The sequence below is a fragment of the Eretmochelys imbricata genome, chromosome 20 (assembly GCF_965152235.1).
Source record: "Eretmochelys imbricata isolate rEreImb1 chromosome 20, rEreImb1.hap1, whole genome shotgun sequence".
NCBI classification, from domain to species: Eukaryota; Metazoa; Chordata; order Testudines; family Cheloniidae; genus Eretmochelys; species Eretmochelys imbricata.
Genome location: NC_135591.1, coordinates 9,324,403 through 9,343,444, shown reverse-complemented (window position 1 = coordinate 9,343,444; position 19,042 = coordinate 9,324,403). Strand labels below are relative to the sequence as shown.

The window sequence follows — 19,042 nt, the reverse complement described above, 5'->3', positions numbered from 1 at the left end:
CAGGCCCTGGAATGTCCCTGTTCCCCTTCAGCCCCAGTGAAGTGAGGCCTTGCCGGGGCCTCCTCCTACAGGGAGAACCAGGTGGTTCTGTCTGTGGACTGAGAACGCCCCCAGCCGCCTTCACATGGGAGCAGCAGGAGCAAACAGCAGCAGGCACGTTCCTTGGTCCCGATTTCCCAGCTGCCTGTCCTGTCCCCCCAGAGCTCTGTCTCTGTCCCCGTCATGGCCGCCCCCACCATTACTACTGCCGCCGGCTGCTCGGTTCAGGTCCTCGCAGCTTCAACCAGTCCCCCCTCTGTCCTGGTGTCCCAGGGTGCCCATCATGCTCAGGATGCCCCTATGGTTGTGCTAGGCCTCAGGCCTCCTCTTTGCAAGGGCGAGCCCCACGACTCTGAGACTTCAGGCTCCAGCCCCCCCGCTTCTCGCCGGGGCTCCCCAGTGAGTCCAGCTGAGTGTAGACCCCGTGAGAGACTCGACCCTTTTGGCAACAATGCAGCCAGCAGGGACTGGCAGTGACGCTGCACAGCCTGTTCAGACCACGGCCCCGTCATTAGTCACCTGGACTCCAGGACCGAGGGGCTCAAGTCTGTCTGAACTCAGAGCCTTTGTTAGCAGTAGCCTCTGCTCCAATCCGCCTGCATTCTCAATCTTCCGGCTGGGCAGCAGCCATCTTAACTCCCTCCACACACATACACCTGCTCTCTTTGTCTCTGCGGCTGTCCTGCGGGGCTCCCCTCAGCTCCCAGTCTGTGACAGTCACTGTCTGCTCATGGTGTCTCCGAGGCAACTTTGTCCATGTGGGGGCAGTTCTTGATAGTTCATTCAAACCACCGCAGACCTGCCTCTGTAACACCCACAGCTCATCTCCCTGTCCCTGAGGAGTGATTAGCCCCTTCATACCCAGGAGGTAGCATTACACAATAGGGAAACTGAGTCACACACTTTCAAAAAAATATTACAAAAACTTACAGGGAAGCCTTCAGCCCACGCAGTTCAGCTGATGGTTGGCCTTGCCATGTGACCCACCCAGGGTCTTGGGCAATGGCTTCTGTTTAGTTACCTCACTCCGTAAAGGGGCTTAATTGCTCCTTCCATGGAGCCTAACAGAAGAGACTGCACTCATTGGCAGTCATGGGCTTGGGTGAAGCCTTCAGCAGGTCTTTGGCAGACAGCCATTTACACACTGCCCCTGGAGCTGCACTGGGCCCTCCCCAGCACTGCGTTGGGCTGTCCCTGTCGCAGCTTGGAGTCCAGAGTTCAGCGTGGGACAGTCCTGCTGCAGCTTGTCTGGCCAGGGTACTTGCCTGGGACGAGTTGCTGGTTCCTACTGCCCTCTGAATGTGCCATGGAGGGGGAGCTCCCAGGCAGAACAGAGCCAGCCGGGGGAGGCTGGGTGAACTGGACCTGCACTTCACACAGAGAAAGTCAGAGCGGGGATGGGGAAGATCTGGCCATGCTGGACCCTGCACTGGGAAGCTCCACGCCTGGCCAGTTGGGCAGTGCTAGTGGGAAGGGGTCCCTGGACTCCCTGGTGCTGCGGAGCCACCCCCACCTACCCCGCCCGCTCTCATGCTGGTCATGCCTCCCACGCAAATGGGGGTGAGGGGAGAAAAGTGGTTGCTGCAAACCTGGCTTTGCTCCCCACCTCCTGCTTGTGGCTGGGGTTCCGCCCTGCTCCCCAGCTGTGGTTGGGGCATGGGGCGGGGAGCTACCCTAATGGCAACAGGCAGGAGCATGGGGAGCCGGCAATGCCATTCCCTGCCGGGCCGCCTCTCCTGACGCGCTCTCTCTGACGGCAGCGGACATTGCCCGGACCATGGGCGCCAAAACAATGGTCGCCATCGACGTGGGCAGCCAGGACGAGACTGACCTCTGCAACTACGGCGACAGCCTCTCAGGACCCAGAAGGTCAAGGTGAGCCCTGCCCTGCCCTGCCCTGGGGGCTTCCGTGCCCGAGAACCCCCTCCAAGGGGAACCTGCCCCATCTCTCCTGCTGCCTCCAGGCACGTCCCCCCAGCCACCTGGGCTGCACCCATCCCATGCTGCAGGCCGGGGGGGCATGTGAGGGGAGGCAGGCGGGCCCCACCCACCCAGGGCTGGGGCTTTTCACCATCTCTCTCCCCTTCTGTGACTCTGCCCTCTACCCTAAGGGCAGCGACAGCCCTTGGTGCTGGCAGGGTCCCTTCCACCACAGCCCCTGCCTCCCAGGGCTGCTCCTGCCTGAGCATGCGGGCCTGCCTTGGCAGCCAGGTGGCTTCCCTCAGGCTGGCTGGGCACAGTCACTCCTGATGCCCCAGTAGCTGTTGCTGGGATCCGGCTCCAGCCACTCAGGGACTGAGCCAGCTGGAGGGGAGTCAGACCTGCAGAAAGTAGGAGAGACTGTCCCTTGCAGCCTCCTGCCCCAGGATGCTGTCCCAGGTGGGGCTGATCCAGCCCCTTGCAGGACACTCCTGTTTTTCCCCACACACGTACAGGTGCCTGACATGGCAGAGATCCAGTCACGCCTGGCCTATGTGTCATGTGTGCGCCAGCTGGAGGTAGTAAAGTCGAGCTCCTACTGCAAATACATTCGCCCACCCATCGACCATGGACTTTGGCAAGTTCAACGAGATCTATGTGAGTCCAGATGTCCTGGGCCGTGAGGGTGAGGAGTGTGGGAGGCCCTGATTGGGGCGGTGTCTGTGCTCGGCTGGGGGTGGGGAGGTGGTAGGCCCTGATTTGGGCCCTGGGCTGCACTGGGCTGGGGGTGAGAGGCCCTGATCTGGTGGGAGGGGGGTGTCTGTGCTCGGGCAGGGGTGGAGAGGGTGGGAGGCCCCGATCTGGGGTGGCAGGGGAGGGTTTGTGCTCGGCCGGGGGTGGGGCAGGTGGGAGGTCCTGATCTGGGGGGAGGGTGGGGTCTGTGCTCAGCAGGGTGTGGGAGGCTGGGGGCTGTGCTTGGCCGGGGAGGGTGGGAGGCCCCAATCTGGGCCATGGGCTGTGCCCAGGTAGGGAAAGGCCGTGTGTGTTCTCCGCTCAGCCACTGACTGGGCTCTAGTCTGAGTTCACACTTGTCCTGCTGGTCCTTCTTGGCCCTGAGCTCTCTGGCCTGAGGGCAAGGGCCCACCATGACAGCAGCACTGCTGCCCCCTCCTGCCCCTTGGTGGCTGGCTGGGCCCCATTCTCCCCAAGGGCTGGGTCTGTGCCGTCACACAATGTCTTCTCCTTCCAGGATGAGGAGAAGAGTCTGCGACACCGCAACTCCCCGCCCCAGGAGTGAGCCCAGCCGCCTGCTCCCGCACTGGGACAGATGGAGCCTGCAGGCCCAGGGCTGGCACTTGGAGACTGCGGCCTGCATGTAGCTGGGGCACTGGAGCCTATCCTGCACTAGATCCCCCCAGCCTGCATCTGCTGCTGGAGACCTGAGGCCAGCCTGGTTCCACTCCGTTAATGGCCAGGGTTCTGCTGGGGTCAGCAGCCCTTCTACATCTTCCAGTATGCAGTGGGACCTGGCCTGGACGCACTGCGGGGTGGAGTGGCAGCCACTAGGCCCAGCACTCTCCATCAGCCAGTACTTGACCCAGGCCAGCGCTGCTGCAGTTCCAGGGGGGCCCTCAGCTAACCGCTGTATCAGTTGCAGGCCTATTGTTGGATCATATTAAAGAAGTTCTGTATTAAAATCACAAATTAGTTTGATTCCCCATAGTTTAAATTCCAGGCTAATTAAGAGGTCTCTTGGTTTTTGTTTCTCTCCCTCTCTGGGTAAAACTTGCAAGCTGCTAATTGTGTTACTATATTCTAAGACAGAGTCTGTTCTCAAAGCAATTCTTTGTAACAACAACTACTCACACGGAGGGAGACTCAAAGCAATACTCTGTAACAACAGAAACAGCACCCAAAGCTCTCTGCCCTTTTGTTGTATTCATCTCGCTTTGTTAACAATTGTGATTAAAATAGAGATAGCGGATGTATGTGGATGGATGCTTGGTGTGGATAATAACTGAATGATCAGCGAGGTGCCAGCCTAAGAATCCAGTGTCCATCGGCTGAAGAAGGCATCAAGTGGAAATAACCAGAGGACCCCCGGAGGGCAGACTGGAATCCACCCAACAGCCTCAAGAATGGGAGAACCAAAGAACAAGATAACATCTGGCAGCACGGAGCCGTCAGGAATGTGCCATCTGCTGATTGATTCAGCAATAGCATGATGAAGCAATTCCCACAGACTGGCCTAAGAAGAAATTCCTATAAAAATGGACTCTAGAAAGTGAGAACTTTGGGGTCTGCTTCTGCAAACCACCTTCCAGGAGCGTCAGATGTGCATCTGACAAGGCCCTGCTCCCTCCTCATGTCCAGGCCACCTGGCCAGTGGCTTGGCATGAGCAACTCTAAGGCTGGTAACTATGATAACAACCTTGCAGAACCTCTGTGTGTGTGTATGTGTGTGAATAAATATGAAATTGAATGGAATGTTATAGCTATAACTAACTGCTTACTGTGATTCTTTCTGTATTCACAATAAATGTGGCATTTTGCCTTTTCCCCTTTAATAAGATCCTGCTGGTTTTTATTTTATTGGTATAACACTATGCTGCTCGGTCCAAGGCCCTGCATCGCTCCAGGGACAGCAGGGCCCAGTCCAGCAGCCTCTGCTGGTAGGGGGTGGGGATGAGGGCAGAATGCTGGGGCAGGCCTACCCCAGCCCCCTCCCCGCCACACACACGAGGGCCCATAGCCCTTCCTTGCTGCTCCCTTCACCTGCCCTCTGCCTGCCTCATGGAGGGCCATGGGGTGCAGCTGGCAGCCGGGGCCATGCACGCTTCCCCCATGGCCCTATGCCTGCACGCTCCTTGCTGGGTGCCAGGGCTCAGCTCCTGGCCGCGTGCTGCTACATGACCCACTCAGGTGAGGGGGGGTTTGCAAGATGGGGTGAGGCAGATGCCCCCAAGCCCTTCTAGGTCCAACCCCAGCTTCTGCCGGCTTCTCTTCCCCTGGATTGCCACCTGGGGTCCTGAACACCACACTGAGTCCAGAACCTGGGAGTCCTATGTCCCTCCACCCAGGCTGAGTGCTTTGGTGAAAACACTGCCTCTCCCTTCTCCCCTACATGCACTGGGTATAGGGGCAGTGTCATTTCCCTCTTGCCCTCCTCCACATTGCTGCTGCGGGACATGCCCCTCAGCATCTCTCCTGCAGCTGCTTCTCCTTCCCAGCCCCACCTGCCACCCCTAGAGAGGGCCTGGGCTTCCTGGGGGGCAGGGCTGGGCCCTGCACTCAGTATCAGGGATCAGCAGGGCCTGCTATAGCCCCAGCTTGCCTGGCTTGTAGGGGAAGCCAGGGGACCCATGGCCAGGGGGTGGTGGGTGATTTAGGCCAGAGCCTTGCTCCCTGGCTGTGTGTAACTCTGCCAGGTCAGGCTGCTATTCCTGGGCTCAGCAGGCATGCCCCCTCCCCCCCCCCCCCGGCTCCTGGACACCCCCACATTCCTGGCTGAGCTGCTGGGATGTTGTTTGCACCTCCCTCCAGGCACCCCATCACTGTCATGAAGCCCCCAACCCAAGGACCAGGACCCGGACCCATTTAGCCCCAGCTTCTACAATTAACCTTGGTCTAGTAGCAGCAAGGAGAAATTGCAGCCACCTGGTGGGCAGTTGGCCATGGCTGAGCAGGCCCCACACCCCCGTCGGCTGCTTGGCCCGGCTCTCCTGTCAGCTACTCCCCAGTTACTGCCCTTGGATCACTGCACGGGTGGCCTCCCACCTGCCCTAAGGGCCTCCCTCTGGCCCAGGAGATGCGGCCCAGTCTGGCTCCCAGCAGGGCCCAGTGGGAGTCCAGGAGCTGTCCCCCGGCTTTGCTCTAGGAAGCCTCCACTATATGGAAAAGCTTAGGCCTGCCCAGAGACCCAAACTGCAGGGTCCCCCCCTTACTGCAACCCCCACGAGCCCCCTCCCGCAGGCACCAGGCCCCTAGCAGAGAGATGCCCCTCAGCTGGGCACCTGTGATGCTCATGCTAAATCCAGGGCCAAGGCACCCATGCAGCATGCGGGCCCCATCACCGGGAATCGATGCTCCAGGGGTTAACGGCCAGGGTGCCTGCTGCTAGTGACCAGGACCACAGTAGCATGCAGCAGAGCTGGTGCCCCTCAGCCTGCTGCCTAGCGGGGAGTGTTCAGGTCTAGGGAGCTGGAACTATGAGGAGCTGCGGCTCCTAGGAAAGCCAAGACCCAATCGCTGCCCCTCTCCACCAGACCTGGGCACAGACCCCCGGGCCTGAAGCCATCTCCCCTCTGCTCATTGTCAGCCCGCCTTGCTGACACCAGGCAGTGGCTGCCTGGCCATGGTGCTGCAGCCATGTCCCACCCCACAGGTGGCAGATGAGGCGTAAAGCTGATCTGGGGCTCTGGGCCCATAAGCAAGGCCCCGAGTACCCAGGCCTGCTGCAGGCCATTCTGCAGCAGCTTTAGACACTTCCAGGCAGAGGAAATGCAGAGCCTGCGCAGGGCCACAGCGGGCTGGTGATTTCCACAGGCAGCTGACAGCGGTGTCCTCATGCAGGCTGGTCTCGCAGCGCAGCAGGATTGTGACCAGAGCCAACCGAGCCCCGTCCCACCTGGCGGCTGGAGAAACTGGGATGGAAGAGAGGGCACGCTGCGGGGCTGCAAGCTGAACAGAACCCTCCCGCTGCGGTGCTAAGAGCTGGGAAGCAAAACAGTCACTGACAGTGCAAAGGATCATGCCCTGCTGAGACGAGGGAGACAGCTAGCTCCTCTCAGAGTGACTGGCGCGGAGCAGGGAGGTGGCATTGCCTATGTTCACACACAATGTGGTGGCAACAAAAGCCCCCAGAGAGACATTTCTCCAAAACGGAGCCAGGATGTGGCAGCACCAATGAAGCCATAGCAACACCGGGTGCCTGTGCCCAGCTGGCATTCCCCTCGGGAGCGCTTGGTGCAGTCAGGCCATGGGGCCCAGTGCCTGCCCGCTGCAGACATGACACAGGGCCCCTGGGAATTTCACAGGTTTATTTTCACTTTGTAACAAAACATTTTAGAAAATTCATTAGAAGCTGCTCCTGCAGCCAGCCCCCCCATCCCTCCACCCAGCCCCTCCCGTTTCCCACAAGCCTGCATTGAGTGCTGGCGTCCCCCTGCTTCTGTTCCCCAGCCCTGCACACGTCTGGGCAGCTGCAGGGCGGGCTTTGGCTTGGCTGGGCCACACGGCAGGGCCCAGGGTGCTGGAGCAGCAGCCGCCTGGGCAGCACCAGCCAGCAAAAGGGGAGAAAAATGGGGTCAGGCACTGCCTGGGCACAGCCCCCATTCCCTGAGCCCAACCCCTGAGCAGGGCCCCACCTGCAGGAAGCTCTGCCCCCATGTTTGCTACCTGGGGCTGGAGAAACCATGACTGGTGGCAGCAGCTTCACTCGCTCTCAGTACCTGGACAGGCAACGCAGGCCTGGCCCAGCCAGCCCCATTCCTGGCAGCGGGCGGGGGAGTGGCCATGCACAAGTACGGACTCTGGTCAGGGCCAGACCAGGCCAGGACCCTCCCAGCATGAGGGGGGTGGGAGTCACCGGCTGCCAGTGATGTCCCGGGGGCTGGGCTGTCACTCAGCAGCGTGCACCCGCTGGTGCAGCAGGAGGTTGGAGCTGCGGGTGTAGCCGCGCCCGCACTGCCCGCAGCGGAAGGGGCAGGCTCCGGCATGGGAGCGCTGGTGGCGAAGCAGGGCCGAGCGGTGGCGGAAGCGGCGCCCGCAGCGGGGGCAGGCGTGAGGTTTCTCGCCCGTGTGCCGCCGGCGGTGCTCCACCAGGCTGGCCAGCTGGGCGAAGTGGCACCCGCACTGGGCACAGGGGTAGGGGCGCTCCCCGCTGTGTGCCCGCTGGTGCGCAGCCAGGGCTGAACGGTGCCCGAAGGCTCGGCCGCACTGGCTGCAGCGGAACGGCTGCTCCCCGCTGTGTGTGCGCCCGTGCTCCCGGAGGTGTGCCAGCTGGGCAAAGCACCGCCCGCACTCGGCACAGGCGTGGGGTCGGGCGCCTGCGTGGCCCCGCTGGTGCCGCAGGAGGTTGGCACGGTCGGCAAAGGCACGGCCGCAGTCCGGGCAGGCGTGGGGGCGCTGGCCAGCGTGAGCACTGCGCTGGTGCTGGCGCAGGTAGGAGCTCTGGGTGTAGCCGCGCCCGCACTCCCCGCAGCGGTAGGGGCGCTCGCCCGTGTGCACCAGCTGGTGCCGCAGCAACGTGGCGCTCAGGGCAAAGGCCTTGCCGCAGACCGGGCAGGGGAAGGGGCGTTCACCCGTGTGCGCTAGCCGGTGCCGGAGCAGGTGGGCTCGCTGGCGGAAGCGGCGAGGGCAGTCAGGGCAGGCGTGGGGGCGCTCGGCGCTGTGTGTCTGCAGGTGCCGTGCCAGCGTGGAGCGCAGCCCGAAGCTCTTGCCGCAGCGACCGCAGGTGTGGGGGCGCTGGCTGGCGTGGGCGCCCTGCTGGTGCTGCGTCAGGTGGGCGCTCTGCCGGAAGCTCTGCCCGCACTCCCCGCAGCGGTAGGGGCGCTCGCCGGTGTGCACGCGCTGATGCACCAGCAGCGCCGAGCTGCCCGCAAAGGCCTTGCCGCACACCGGGCAGGGGAAGGGGCGCTCGCCCGTGTGCGCCCGTTGGTGCGTGGCCAGCGCCGCGCGGTCGCAAAAGCCTTTGCGGCAGGTGGTGCAGACGTAGGGCCTCTCGCTCGCATGGAGGAGCTGGTGCCTTGTCAGCGTGGCGCTCTGCCGGAAGCTCTTCCCGCACTCGCTGCATTTAAAGGGCCACCTGGCTGCGGGGTCTCTGTGCCGCGCCGGCTCTGCAGCAGCGCTACCTCCCGGCACAGCCTCCTCCGCCCTGGCACTGCCCCCTCGCACAGCTGCCTCTGCCCCCGCAGCAGGGTCTTCGTGCCACGCTCCCCCCACCAGCTCCACACCAGTGCTGCTGCTGCCCCTTCCCGGTGCAGCATCCTCTGCCCCAGCCACGCTCGCCAGCCTCTCACCTGCAGGAACAAATGGGCAATCAGGCATGAGCCGTCCCCACAGGAGGCCAGCTAGGACAGGGCCCCTGAGGCACCACCCACGTGGCCCCACCCCTCCCTGGAGCCAGTTTCCACACACCTCTTGCAGCTTTTTCAGGCGGCTGCAGACTCAGGCAGGCGTCAGCACCACCCAGCTCAGGTTCACAAGCCTTTCTTTGCCTCTGTGTAGGCTGGAAATATTATTTGCATTTTCAGTGAGAGCCAAGACATGGCTCTCATCTGGTTCTGGGGGCCCTGGCGCAGGTGGTGGGATGGGTGCAGTGGTGCACACAGATCAGGGAGAGGGTGGTGACAACCTCTCAGAGGAGCTGGGCCAGGAGGGCTTGCAGGGGTGGCTTTGGGGGGGGTCCCATCTGCCCCCATCCCTCTCAGCTGGGCTTATTTATCCCCCACCTGTTTGGGAGCCGGGCCAGCTCTCATCATCCTCGCCTTTGCTGAGATCTGGGACTTGCAGCTCTTCCCCTAGCTCCATCCAGTATTGGGATTGGGGCCCTGCTGGGAGAGAACAGAGCAGGTGGGATCCAGCTAAATACCCACCCAGCTCAGCGTTCATCTGCCACTCTGGGCTGGCACGGACAGAACAGCCAGGAAACACCTGTGGAAACACAGGAGGGTCAATTCAGACACAAACAATCAGAGTGGAGGGGAGACGACCCCACGGACTCCCCGAGCCATGGTGCCAGCGAGGCCCCACAGCTGTTCACTAACACAGGGGTATAAAAGCCTCCTGCCAGCTTCAGACTTGAACCAAACTGGCTCCGTGCAGCGCCAGGACTGAGCCTCTGAACGGAACTGGTAGGAAACAGTTGCCCTGGCTAATGCCACCCTGTGTGGTGAACACCAACTCCGTGCAAAGGAGCAAGCCAGGGAAGCGCCCATGTCCCGTGAGCCAACAGCCCCACCGGGGACCCCACTGCATGGAGCAGAGAGCCAGCAATCCCCTCGGTCACAAGAGGGTGGCAGAGACTCCTGCACTTTCCAGAGCAGACCGCGTACTCAGGCCCTGCAGGGGAAACAGACCACGGCCCTCCCGAAAGAGCCCCAAACCAGCCTCAGAGCGCACAGCCTGGCCATCAGAGCTCTACAGGGAACAGTTCTGTGGTCTTCTGAGCCACAGAGCCCTGAGCACGCTCGTGCTGGAGACATCTGACAGCATCATGCCACTGGATTCGACCTAGGGAGGAAGTGCCTCACACTAATGAGGAAACCCCCCTCGCTCCACAGCACACCCAGGGACCCCTGCCGCTAGGACAGCACCCCAGCTCCTTGGCACAAGGAGCGTCTTCGTTCTGGGCTTGTGCAGGGCCCGGCGCCATAAGACCTGATCTCCAAATGGCTCCGAGTACTACCATGGGCCAAAGAGCAATCACCAGCTGGTGCTGCCATTGAAAGCAGCACCTCTCCCGATTCCCCCAATCATAGAACTGGAAGGGACCTCGGGAGGTCATCTAGTCCAGTCCCCTGCACTCATGGCAGGAGTTAGCATTATCCCTGACAGGGGTTTGTCTAACCTGCTCCTAAAAATCTCCAGTGATGGAGATTCCACAGCCTCCCTAGGCAATTGATTCCAGTGCTTAACTACTCTGACAGGTAGGAAGTTTTTCCTAATGTCCAACCTAAACTGCCCTTGCTGCAATTTAAGCCCATTGCTGCTTTATCCTCAGGGTTAAGGAGAACAATTTACCTCCCTCCTCCTGGTAACAGCCTTTTATGTACTCGAAAATGGGGAGCATGTCCCCCCTCAGTCTTTTCTTCTCCAGACTAAACGAACCCAGTTTTTTCAATCTTCCCTCATAAATCATGTTTTTTAGACCTTTAATCATTTTTGTTGCTTTTCTCCAATTTGTCCACATCTTTCCTGAAAGGTGGTGCTCAGAACTGGACACAATACTCAGCTGAGGGCATATCAATGTGGAGTAGAGTGTAAGAACTACTTCTTGAGTCTTGCTTACAACACTCCTGCGAATACATCCCGGAACGACGTTTGCTTTTTTTGCAACAGTGTTACATTGTTGATTCATATTTAGCTTGTGATCCACTCTGACCCCCAAATCCCTTTCCACAGTACTCCTTCCTAGGCAGTCATTTCCCAGTTTGTATGCGCGCAACTGATTGTTCCTTCCTAAGGGGAGTACTTTGCATTTGTTCGCATTGAATTTCATCGTATTTACTTTAGACCATTTTTCCAGATCATTTTCAATTTTAATCCTATCTTCCAAAGCACTTGCAACCCCTCTCTGCTTGGTATCGTCCACAAACATTATTAGTGCACTCTCTGCGCCATCATCTAAGTCACTGAAGATATTGAACAGAACCAGACAGAACTGTAACCCTAACCCAGAACTGATCCTCCCCACCCCCCAAACACACACACAGGTCACACCGCCTCCCCCCATACCCCTGCACAGACACCATACACACAGAGCTCTGCACAGAGAGCAGCCAACCCCCGCTCCCTGCACAGACAGGGGTCACCCCCCACACACACACACAGACATCAATCACACACACACCCCCTACACACACAGAGCCCTGCACAGAGAGCAGCCAACCCCCCCATACACACTTCTGCACAGACACAGATCACCCCCCCCCACACACACACACACACAGAGTCCTGCACAAAGAGCAGCCAACCCCCACCCCCCCACACACACCCCTGCACAGACACCGATCACACACACACCCCCCGAGCCCTGCACAGACAGGGGTCACCCCCCCCCACACACACACACACACCCTACACACACAGAGCCCTGCACAGAGAGCAGCCAACCCCCCCATACACACTCCTGCACAGACACAGATCACCCCCCCACACACACACACACAGAGTCCTGCACAAAGAGCAGCCAACCCCCACCCCCCCACACACACCCCTGCACAGACACCGATCACACACACACCCCCCGAGCCCTGCACAGACAGGGGTCACCCCCCCACACACACACACACACCCTACACACACAGAGCCCTGCACAGAGAGCAGCCAACCCCCCCATACACACTCCTGCACAGACACAGATCACCCCCCCACACACACACAGAGTCCTGCACAAAGAGCAGCCAACCCCCACCCCCCCACACACACCCCTGCACAGACACCGATCACACACACACCCCCCGAGCCCTGCACAGACAGGGGTCACCCCCTCCCCCACCAGCGCACCGTACCAGCTGTCCCGGAGCCGGCTGGGCGGCGGGGCAGATCCGCGGGCTGCAGCCGTGCACCCCACCGTGGAGTGGCCTGGCTGCTGGAGGGCGCCTGCCCGCCCCACACGCTGAGCCAGCTGCGGGCGGGGGAGCGGACCGGGCTGCCCGCGGCGTGCCCAGAGCTGCCCGGGAGCAGCCCCGCCCCGCTTCCGCCCCCTCCGCCCGTCCCCGCGCCGCGGGGGCTCAGCCGCCCGGCCCCTCCCGCGCCCTTCCCGCCCCAGCGCGAGCACTTCCAATGCCCGCCCCGCCGCCGAAGGACCCGGCTTTACCGAGCTCCGGCCGCAGCCCGCGCCCTCCACCCCGCTCGGCTCCAGCCTGGCCTCGGCTGTTTACCAGGGGCCTCGCCCGCCGGCGGCCGGGACTCCGTGCAGCGCGGGGACGCCGAGCGGCCGCACGAAGCAATGCCGGGGAAGGGCTCCCTGCCTGTCCCCGCGGGGCTGCCCCGCTCCTGACACCCCCCCAGGCCCAGCTCCCATGGAAATCACCGCTCCTTACTACTAGCTCAGGGCAAGAGCCCGTGTCCCGCAAGGCCACCAGCGTCCCGGGCCGGCCTGTGACTCATCAACTGCCCCTGAATGCCACACGGAGCAGCCCGCCGGGATGTGACACGCTGGCCCCCCCACCTGACCCTTCTTGTGCTATGGAGAGAGGCGGCTACGCCCCTCCCAGAGCCCACAGAGGGGTTTCTGGCCTGACAGCTGCCTTACCCCGTTTTTATTTTGGGTTTACTTTGTCCCTTCACACCCAATACCTACATACAAAATCAACAACAAGCAATAGTCCGTGGGTTTCAAATCCAGCAATAATTTTTTCACTGGCTGTAGAGGAGCGCGCTCATGTCTCACCAGTCCCCCGGGGTTGACTGCCTGCAGTGCCTCCCCCTAAAGCCCTTCTTGGGCTTAAGTCCTTATCCGTAATCAGTCCCATAGTCTAGTAGTGGTTTCAGCTCTGACAGCAGGCCTTACTCTAGGGCTTCCCCCTGAGGCCATGTCCTCAGAGGGCATTTCAGGCCCCAGCTCTCCTACTGGGCCACTAAAGAATTCAAGTTCCCCTTCTGGGGTATCTCAAAATCCAGGCCACTTCCCACAGTGGCTAATGGCAGGTGAGGAAGACCCTGGTCCACTCGCTACCCCTGCGGATAACAGTTGTCCATCATGCCCCTTTATCTACACCACTGCTCTAATTCCCAGGGCCACTTCCCAGTAGCCCTGCACCTTCCTCAGCAGCAATCAGCCCAGAGCTCCTTCTTTCTACCAGCATTGATCTGTCCAAGGTCCAGTTACTCCCTCACCCCCACCACATTCCTCAAACTCTAGCAAGGACCTGATTTCATAATGACCCTGCATTTCTTCTTATACTAAGCTGCTGGGGCCTGATTGGCTGCTCCCTTCAGCCCCTTTCTGATTGGCTGTGTCCCAAGCACCCACTCTAGGCAATTTGGAGGACCCTCTCCACTGCCCTTTTCTGGGGCAGGGAGTGGCAAGGCACAAAGACCTCCAGCAGAGGGTCTGGTACACCCCTTCTGGAGACATTATACACTAGTTACAAAGGAAGGAGTTTGTTGTTTGGTGAATTAAGAACAGGAAAATGGCAACATTTATCTAAATTTGTTTCATTGTGTTAATAAAAATAATAAAACACATTATTAAAGTTGTGTGTTTTGCATGTTACACAGCAAAATTCATATGAAGACACTGCTCGGGCATAGCTGGCTCTCAAATAACCATGTTTATTAACTATGTGCAAACATCCAAGGTCTAGCTTAACCTATCCTGAAGTTGTGAGTGATTTCTGATGGCTTCTAAAATATAGACAACAGTGAATAGCACTACAGTTCTCACAAACTCTTTGTCTTCTAGCCCTAATCCCATCACTATGGGGTCCGATCTCTGAGTCCTTCTTCAACTTCGAGTCTGTCTCAAAGCAGTAGAGTGTGCGCAAACTACTTAAAGAAGTACTCTCCTAGTCCTAGATACTACACTAAGTTAAACCTGCTAGCATCCTTAGTGTTTTCGGGAGACTCGTACAGCAGCAATGTGGCTTGGTATGCGTTAATAGAGTTTGGAAACTCTATCGTATTGCTAGAATACCTACACCTCCTTTCCTCTTACATTCACCAAACTCCATCATAGAAATGCCAGCTCTCAGTTTTCAGAGTAGCAGCCGTGTTAGTCTGTATTCGCAAAAAGAAAAGGAGTACTTGTGGCACCTTAGAGTCTAACAAACATGAACATAAGCTTTCGTGAGCTACAGCTTCATCCGATGAAGTGAGCTCACGAAAGCTTATGCTCAAATAAATTTGTTAGTCTCTAAGGTGCCACAAGTACTCCAGTTCTCCGTTTGACCATGTTTGTGGAAATATATAAATATATGTACAAAGTGGTTCTCACTGTCGTATGTTATCCCGACAGCTTTGAAGCTATCATGACACCTTTGCTTTAATATATGCTACTGTTTATGCAAATAATTTTGATGATTTCTATTGAACTGATCAATAGTTGAAACATTATTTTAAATATTAATGCTACATTCAAGTTACATGGAAAAGTGCTACAGAGAGGGCAGACGAAGAATTTTGTGGGACAGTGGTGTAGTCATGCAGGATTTACATACTGCTTGCTATTTTAACTGAGATTTACAGCTCAAGCACTGGGGTAACAGTTTAAGTCAGTGGCTCTCAACCTTTCCATACTAATGGACCCCTTTCAGGAGTCTGATTTGTCTTGCGCACCCCAAGTTTCACCTCACTTAAAAACTACTTGCTTACAAAATCAGACATAAAAATACATATAAAAGTGTCATAGCCACACTATTACTGAAAAATTGCTGACTGTCTCATTTTTGCCATATAATTATAAAATAAATCAACTGGAATGGAAATATTGTACTTACTTGTCAGTGTATGACATATAGAGCAGTCTAAACAAGCCATTGTATGAAATTTTAGTTTGTACTGACTTCACTAGTGCTTTTTATGTAGCCTGTGGTAAAACTAGGCAAATATCTAGATGAGTTGATGTACCCTGGGGACACCTCTGCGTACCTCCAGTATACACATACCCCTGGGTGAGAACCACTTATGTGATTCTCAAGTGTAGGGACTGAAAACAGCCAAAGGAAAGGTTACAATTTTATTATTTTCTGTTTGTTTATTTTGGGTAAAGGAAACAGAACAAAAGTAAAGCAAAAACAGGAGAATCAGCAGAGCAACTGCAAAGCTAGAGCTGGCCAAATTGGAGAGTGACAAATCAAGACAGAAGCATGAACGCCAGAACTGTTTAGCTGAGCAGGAAGCCAAAGAGTGTGAACACCAAAACTGGGAAGCAGGAGCCCAGGAGCGGGAGGCAGAAAAGCAGCAGCAAGAAGAAGCATACTGATGGGCTGTGGAAGCAGAAGCAGCCGCACACCAATGATCCATGGCCCTTCCTTCACCACCAGGCTCAGCATCACCTTTCTCACAGCTTGACTAAATGTTGAGGTGTAACCTTCAGAAGGAGCCATTGCAAAGGTTCCCTGGACTATAAAAGAGAAGGCCAAAGACCCCCAAATGATCTCTTTCACCTAAGAAGACAAAGGAGCCAGCACTTTGGCTTCTAGAGGAGATTCTGACCGAGGGTGGGAGGGACAGCCGCCATCCTGCTGGAAGACTTTGGGTGAGAAAAGCCATCTTGAACAAAGGCTGTATCTTGCTAGGTTCAGTTTTAGTCACTGGAAAGCGTTTCACTTTTATCTGTTTGAAACCACTTCTGCCTTTATCTCTTATACCTGAACTCACATCAAATCCTGTCTTCTTTTGTTACTAAACTTGTTTTACTTTTGAGCTAAACCAACAGTGCTGTATTTGAATAAAAAGTGTAGCTAACTCCACTGAATGTGGCAAGCTGTGCATTTTGTCTCTTTAGAGGAGGAAACAGACCTTATTTTCCTCTGAATGCTGCAGGAGAGGGCTGGACATCGCAGAGCACATAGGTTTGAGACGGGTGGTGTGCTGGGGTCACCTGCTAACATCAGCCAAGTCAGGAAGCCAAGAGTATGTCTGTGAAAAGCGGTGGCAGGCTGTTGGATACAAAATGGCTGAATCAGAGCTATACATGAATGAGAGAGGTAAATAGTGGTGTCCCCCCACCGCAGGGTTCTGTACTGGGCCCAGTCCTATTTGACATATTCATAAATGATCTGGAAAAAGGGGTAAACAGTGAAGTGGCAAAATTTGCAGATGATACAAAACTACTCAAGACAGTTTAGTCCCAGGCAGACTGCAAAGAGCTACAAAAGGATCTCTCAAAACTGGGTGACTGGGCAAGAAAATGGCAGATCAAATTTAATGTTTATAAATGCAAAGTAATACACACTGGAAAACATAATCCCAACTATACATATAAAATGATGGGGTATAAATTAGCTGTTACCACTCAGATCTTGGAGTCATTGTGGATAGTTCTCTGAAAACATCCACTCAATGTGCAGTGGCAATCAAAAAAATGAACAGAATGTTGGGAATCGTTAAGAAAGGGACAGATAATAAGACAGAAAATATCATATTGCTTCTATATGAATCCATGGTACGCCCACATCTTGAATACTGCATGCAGATGTGGTTGTCCCATCTCAAAAAAGATATATTGGAATTGGAAAAGGTTCAGAAAAGGGCAACAGAAATTATTAGGGGTATAGAATGGCGGCCATATGAGGAGCGATTAATAAGATTGGGACTTTTCATCTTGGAAAAGAGAGGACTAAGGGGGGGATATGACAGAGGTCTATAAAATCATAACTGGTGTGGAGAAAGTAAATAAGGAAGTGTTATTTACTCCTTCTCATAACACAAGAACTAGGGGTCACCAAATGAAATTAATAGGCAGCAGATTTAAAACAAACAAAAAGAAGTATTTTTTCACATAATACACAGTCAACCTGTGGAACTCCTTGCCGGAGGATGTTGTGAAGGCCAAGGCTATAACAGGATTAAAAAAAGAACTAGATAAGTTCATGGAAGATAGGTCCATCAATTGCTATTAGCCAGGATGGGCAGGGATGGTGTCCCTAGCCTCTGATTGTCAGAAGCTCTCTGGGGCACCTGGCATTGGCCACTCTGGGAAGACAGGATACTGGGCCAGATAGACTTTTGGTCTGACCCAGTATGGCTGTTCACATGTTTTTATGTTCTCATGTACAGTACACATGTCACGGAGTCCCTGGGCGATGCTCTGGAACTGCTCCCCATGAAGCCAGTCAAGACTCTGGGGCAGTCGCCTTTCTGTGAGCAGCCTGTCTTCAGGACACACAGCTCACACTGCTTCCACCTCCCTGGGTCTGACCTTGGAGCATTCAGCATCCTCTGCCCCTCCATGTGCTTCCCCCAGCGAGTCTGCTCAGGCAGGGCTCCTGGGGAAGCCAGAGGGTCCTGCACCCCAACTTCACAGTCAGACGTGACTCTCAGCTAGCCAGTAAAACAGAGGTTTATTAGATGACAGGAACATGGTCTAACACAGAGCTTGTAGGTGCAGAGAACAGGACCCCTCAGCTGGGTCCATTTTGGGGGGCAGTGAACCAGACAACCACGTCTGCCCTTCACTCCATGTCCCAGCCAGCCCCAAACTGAAACTTCCTCCAGCCCCTCCTCCTCTGGGCTTTGTTCCTTTCCTGGGCCAGGTGGTCACCTGATTCCTTTGTTCTCCAACCCTTCAGCTTTCACCTTGCAGGGGGGGAAGGGCCCAGGCCATCAGTAGCCAGGAAACAGGGTGTTGGCCATTCTCTGTGTCCAGACCCCTGCACACACCTGCCCTCTAGGGCTCTGCAGTGATCATACACCCTTACCCCACCACCTAGATACTTAAGAACTGCATAGGGGAAACGGAGGCACCCCCACAATATTTGGAGGAAACATTAAGAACAGTCCCACTTCGTCACAACACAGAACACAGTGCATGCTGGTTGAAGGCTGTGTACCCCCAGGCAGGCAGCCACAGGAGCAGAAGCATTTTGGGGCACGTAGGGTTATAATACCAGCAGTGACACAACATCTCACTGAGCTGAAATGCACTCCAGAACGTGGCACTAATCCTTATTTGAAACCGCATTGTAAATATGAATGCCATATTCAGGTTACATGAAAAATGCTCCAGAGAGGTCAAATGAAGCATTTTTGTGGGGTAGGGGCATTGCATTTTTGTCTGTATGGCCAGTGAATGGTTTTTGAAAAGAGGCAGGTCACTACTTTGAGATGCATTAACCAAGACACGTCTTGTTTTCTTTCAATTTACTTGCCATCATGCACAGAATTCTCCAATGGAAATAGTTAAGGGCCAAAGACTTTAATCTTTCTGTGATCAGACTTAACTGCAAGTGAAACAAGTGATATGCATGGCTCACCAGTAATGTAATGATGTGCACATTCTTGACCTAATCTATTAAACTTGTTCACTTAGACTCAAGAAATTGCTACTTTCAGAATATTTGAAATAAATGAGCAATTGTTGCTGTTAGTGCTGACCACCGGTAACCCCTATATTTAAGCGTTAGTGAGGATTTGTACGATAAGCCCCTGTTTTGCACAAAAGGAAAGGTTCTTCGTGAATTTCTGCATGGACTTGCTGCGTCATTTGGTGTTCTCTGCCTCTGCATAAAGAGCTTTTCTGGTCTGTAATCCTCGCACAACCAAACACTGCATTAAACTTCCACATGGAGGAGGAAACATTGCCCCCCTCTTTTATGGCCCAGTGAACTTTTGAAATGCATTCTCAAAGTTCAGTGCACTGTGGTGAGGAGAGGTTCCAGGGAGTCTGATGATGAAGATTCCTGCTGTTTCCTTC

The 19,042-nt window shown here is 55.9% G+C and overlaps 1 protein-coding gene across 5 annotated transcripts; it reads right to left on the bottom strand.

Moving 5' to 3' along the window:
• Nucleotides 1–7,088: 7,088 nt before the first annotated feature.
• On the bottom strand, nucleotides 7,089–12,797 carry LOC144277579 (uncharacterized). 5 transcript variants are annotated; one of them, XM_077838468.1, is made up of 3 exons: nucleotides 12,726–12,797; nucleotides 9,411–9,612; nucleotides 7,089–8,978 (listed from the first exon to the last, which is right to left on the bottom strand). In XM_077838468.1, exons 2-3 carry the CDS (start codon nucleotides 9,568–9,570, stop codon nucleotides 7,579–7,581), a joined length of 1,560 nt encoding a protein of 519 aa, XP_077694594.1. In that variant the 5' UTR covers nucleotides 9,571–9,612; nucleotides 12,726–12,797; the 3' UTR covers nucleotides 7,089–7,578. The 5 variants fall into 5 exon arrangements, with proteins under 5 accessions (XP_077694594.1, XP_077694595.1, XP_077694597.1 ...); XM_077838469.1 differs by lacking the exon at nucleotides 12,726–12,797 and adding an exon at nucleotides 12,500–12,548; XM_077838471.1 differs by lacking the exon at nucleotides 12,726–12,797 and adding an exon at nucleotides 12,192–12,355 and having other exon boundaries at nucleotides 9,411–9,512.
• Between the last annotated feature and the right edge of the window lie 6,245 nt (nucleotides 12,798–19,042).

What these genes read in the sequence shown, in the direction of transcription:
- LOC144277579 (XM_077838468.1), bottom strand. Translation starts at nt 9,570, where the DNA reads ATGAACGCTGAGCTGGGTGGGTATTTAGCTGGATCCCACCTGCTCTGT. An exon ending in CTGGCCCGGCTCCCAAACAG is followed by an intron (nt 8,979 to 9,410) that starts GTGGGGGATAAA and finishes TTGTTCCTGCAG; the next exon opens with GTGAGAGGCTGGCGAGCGTG.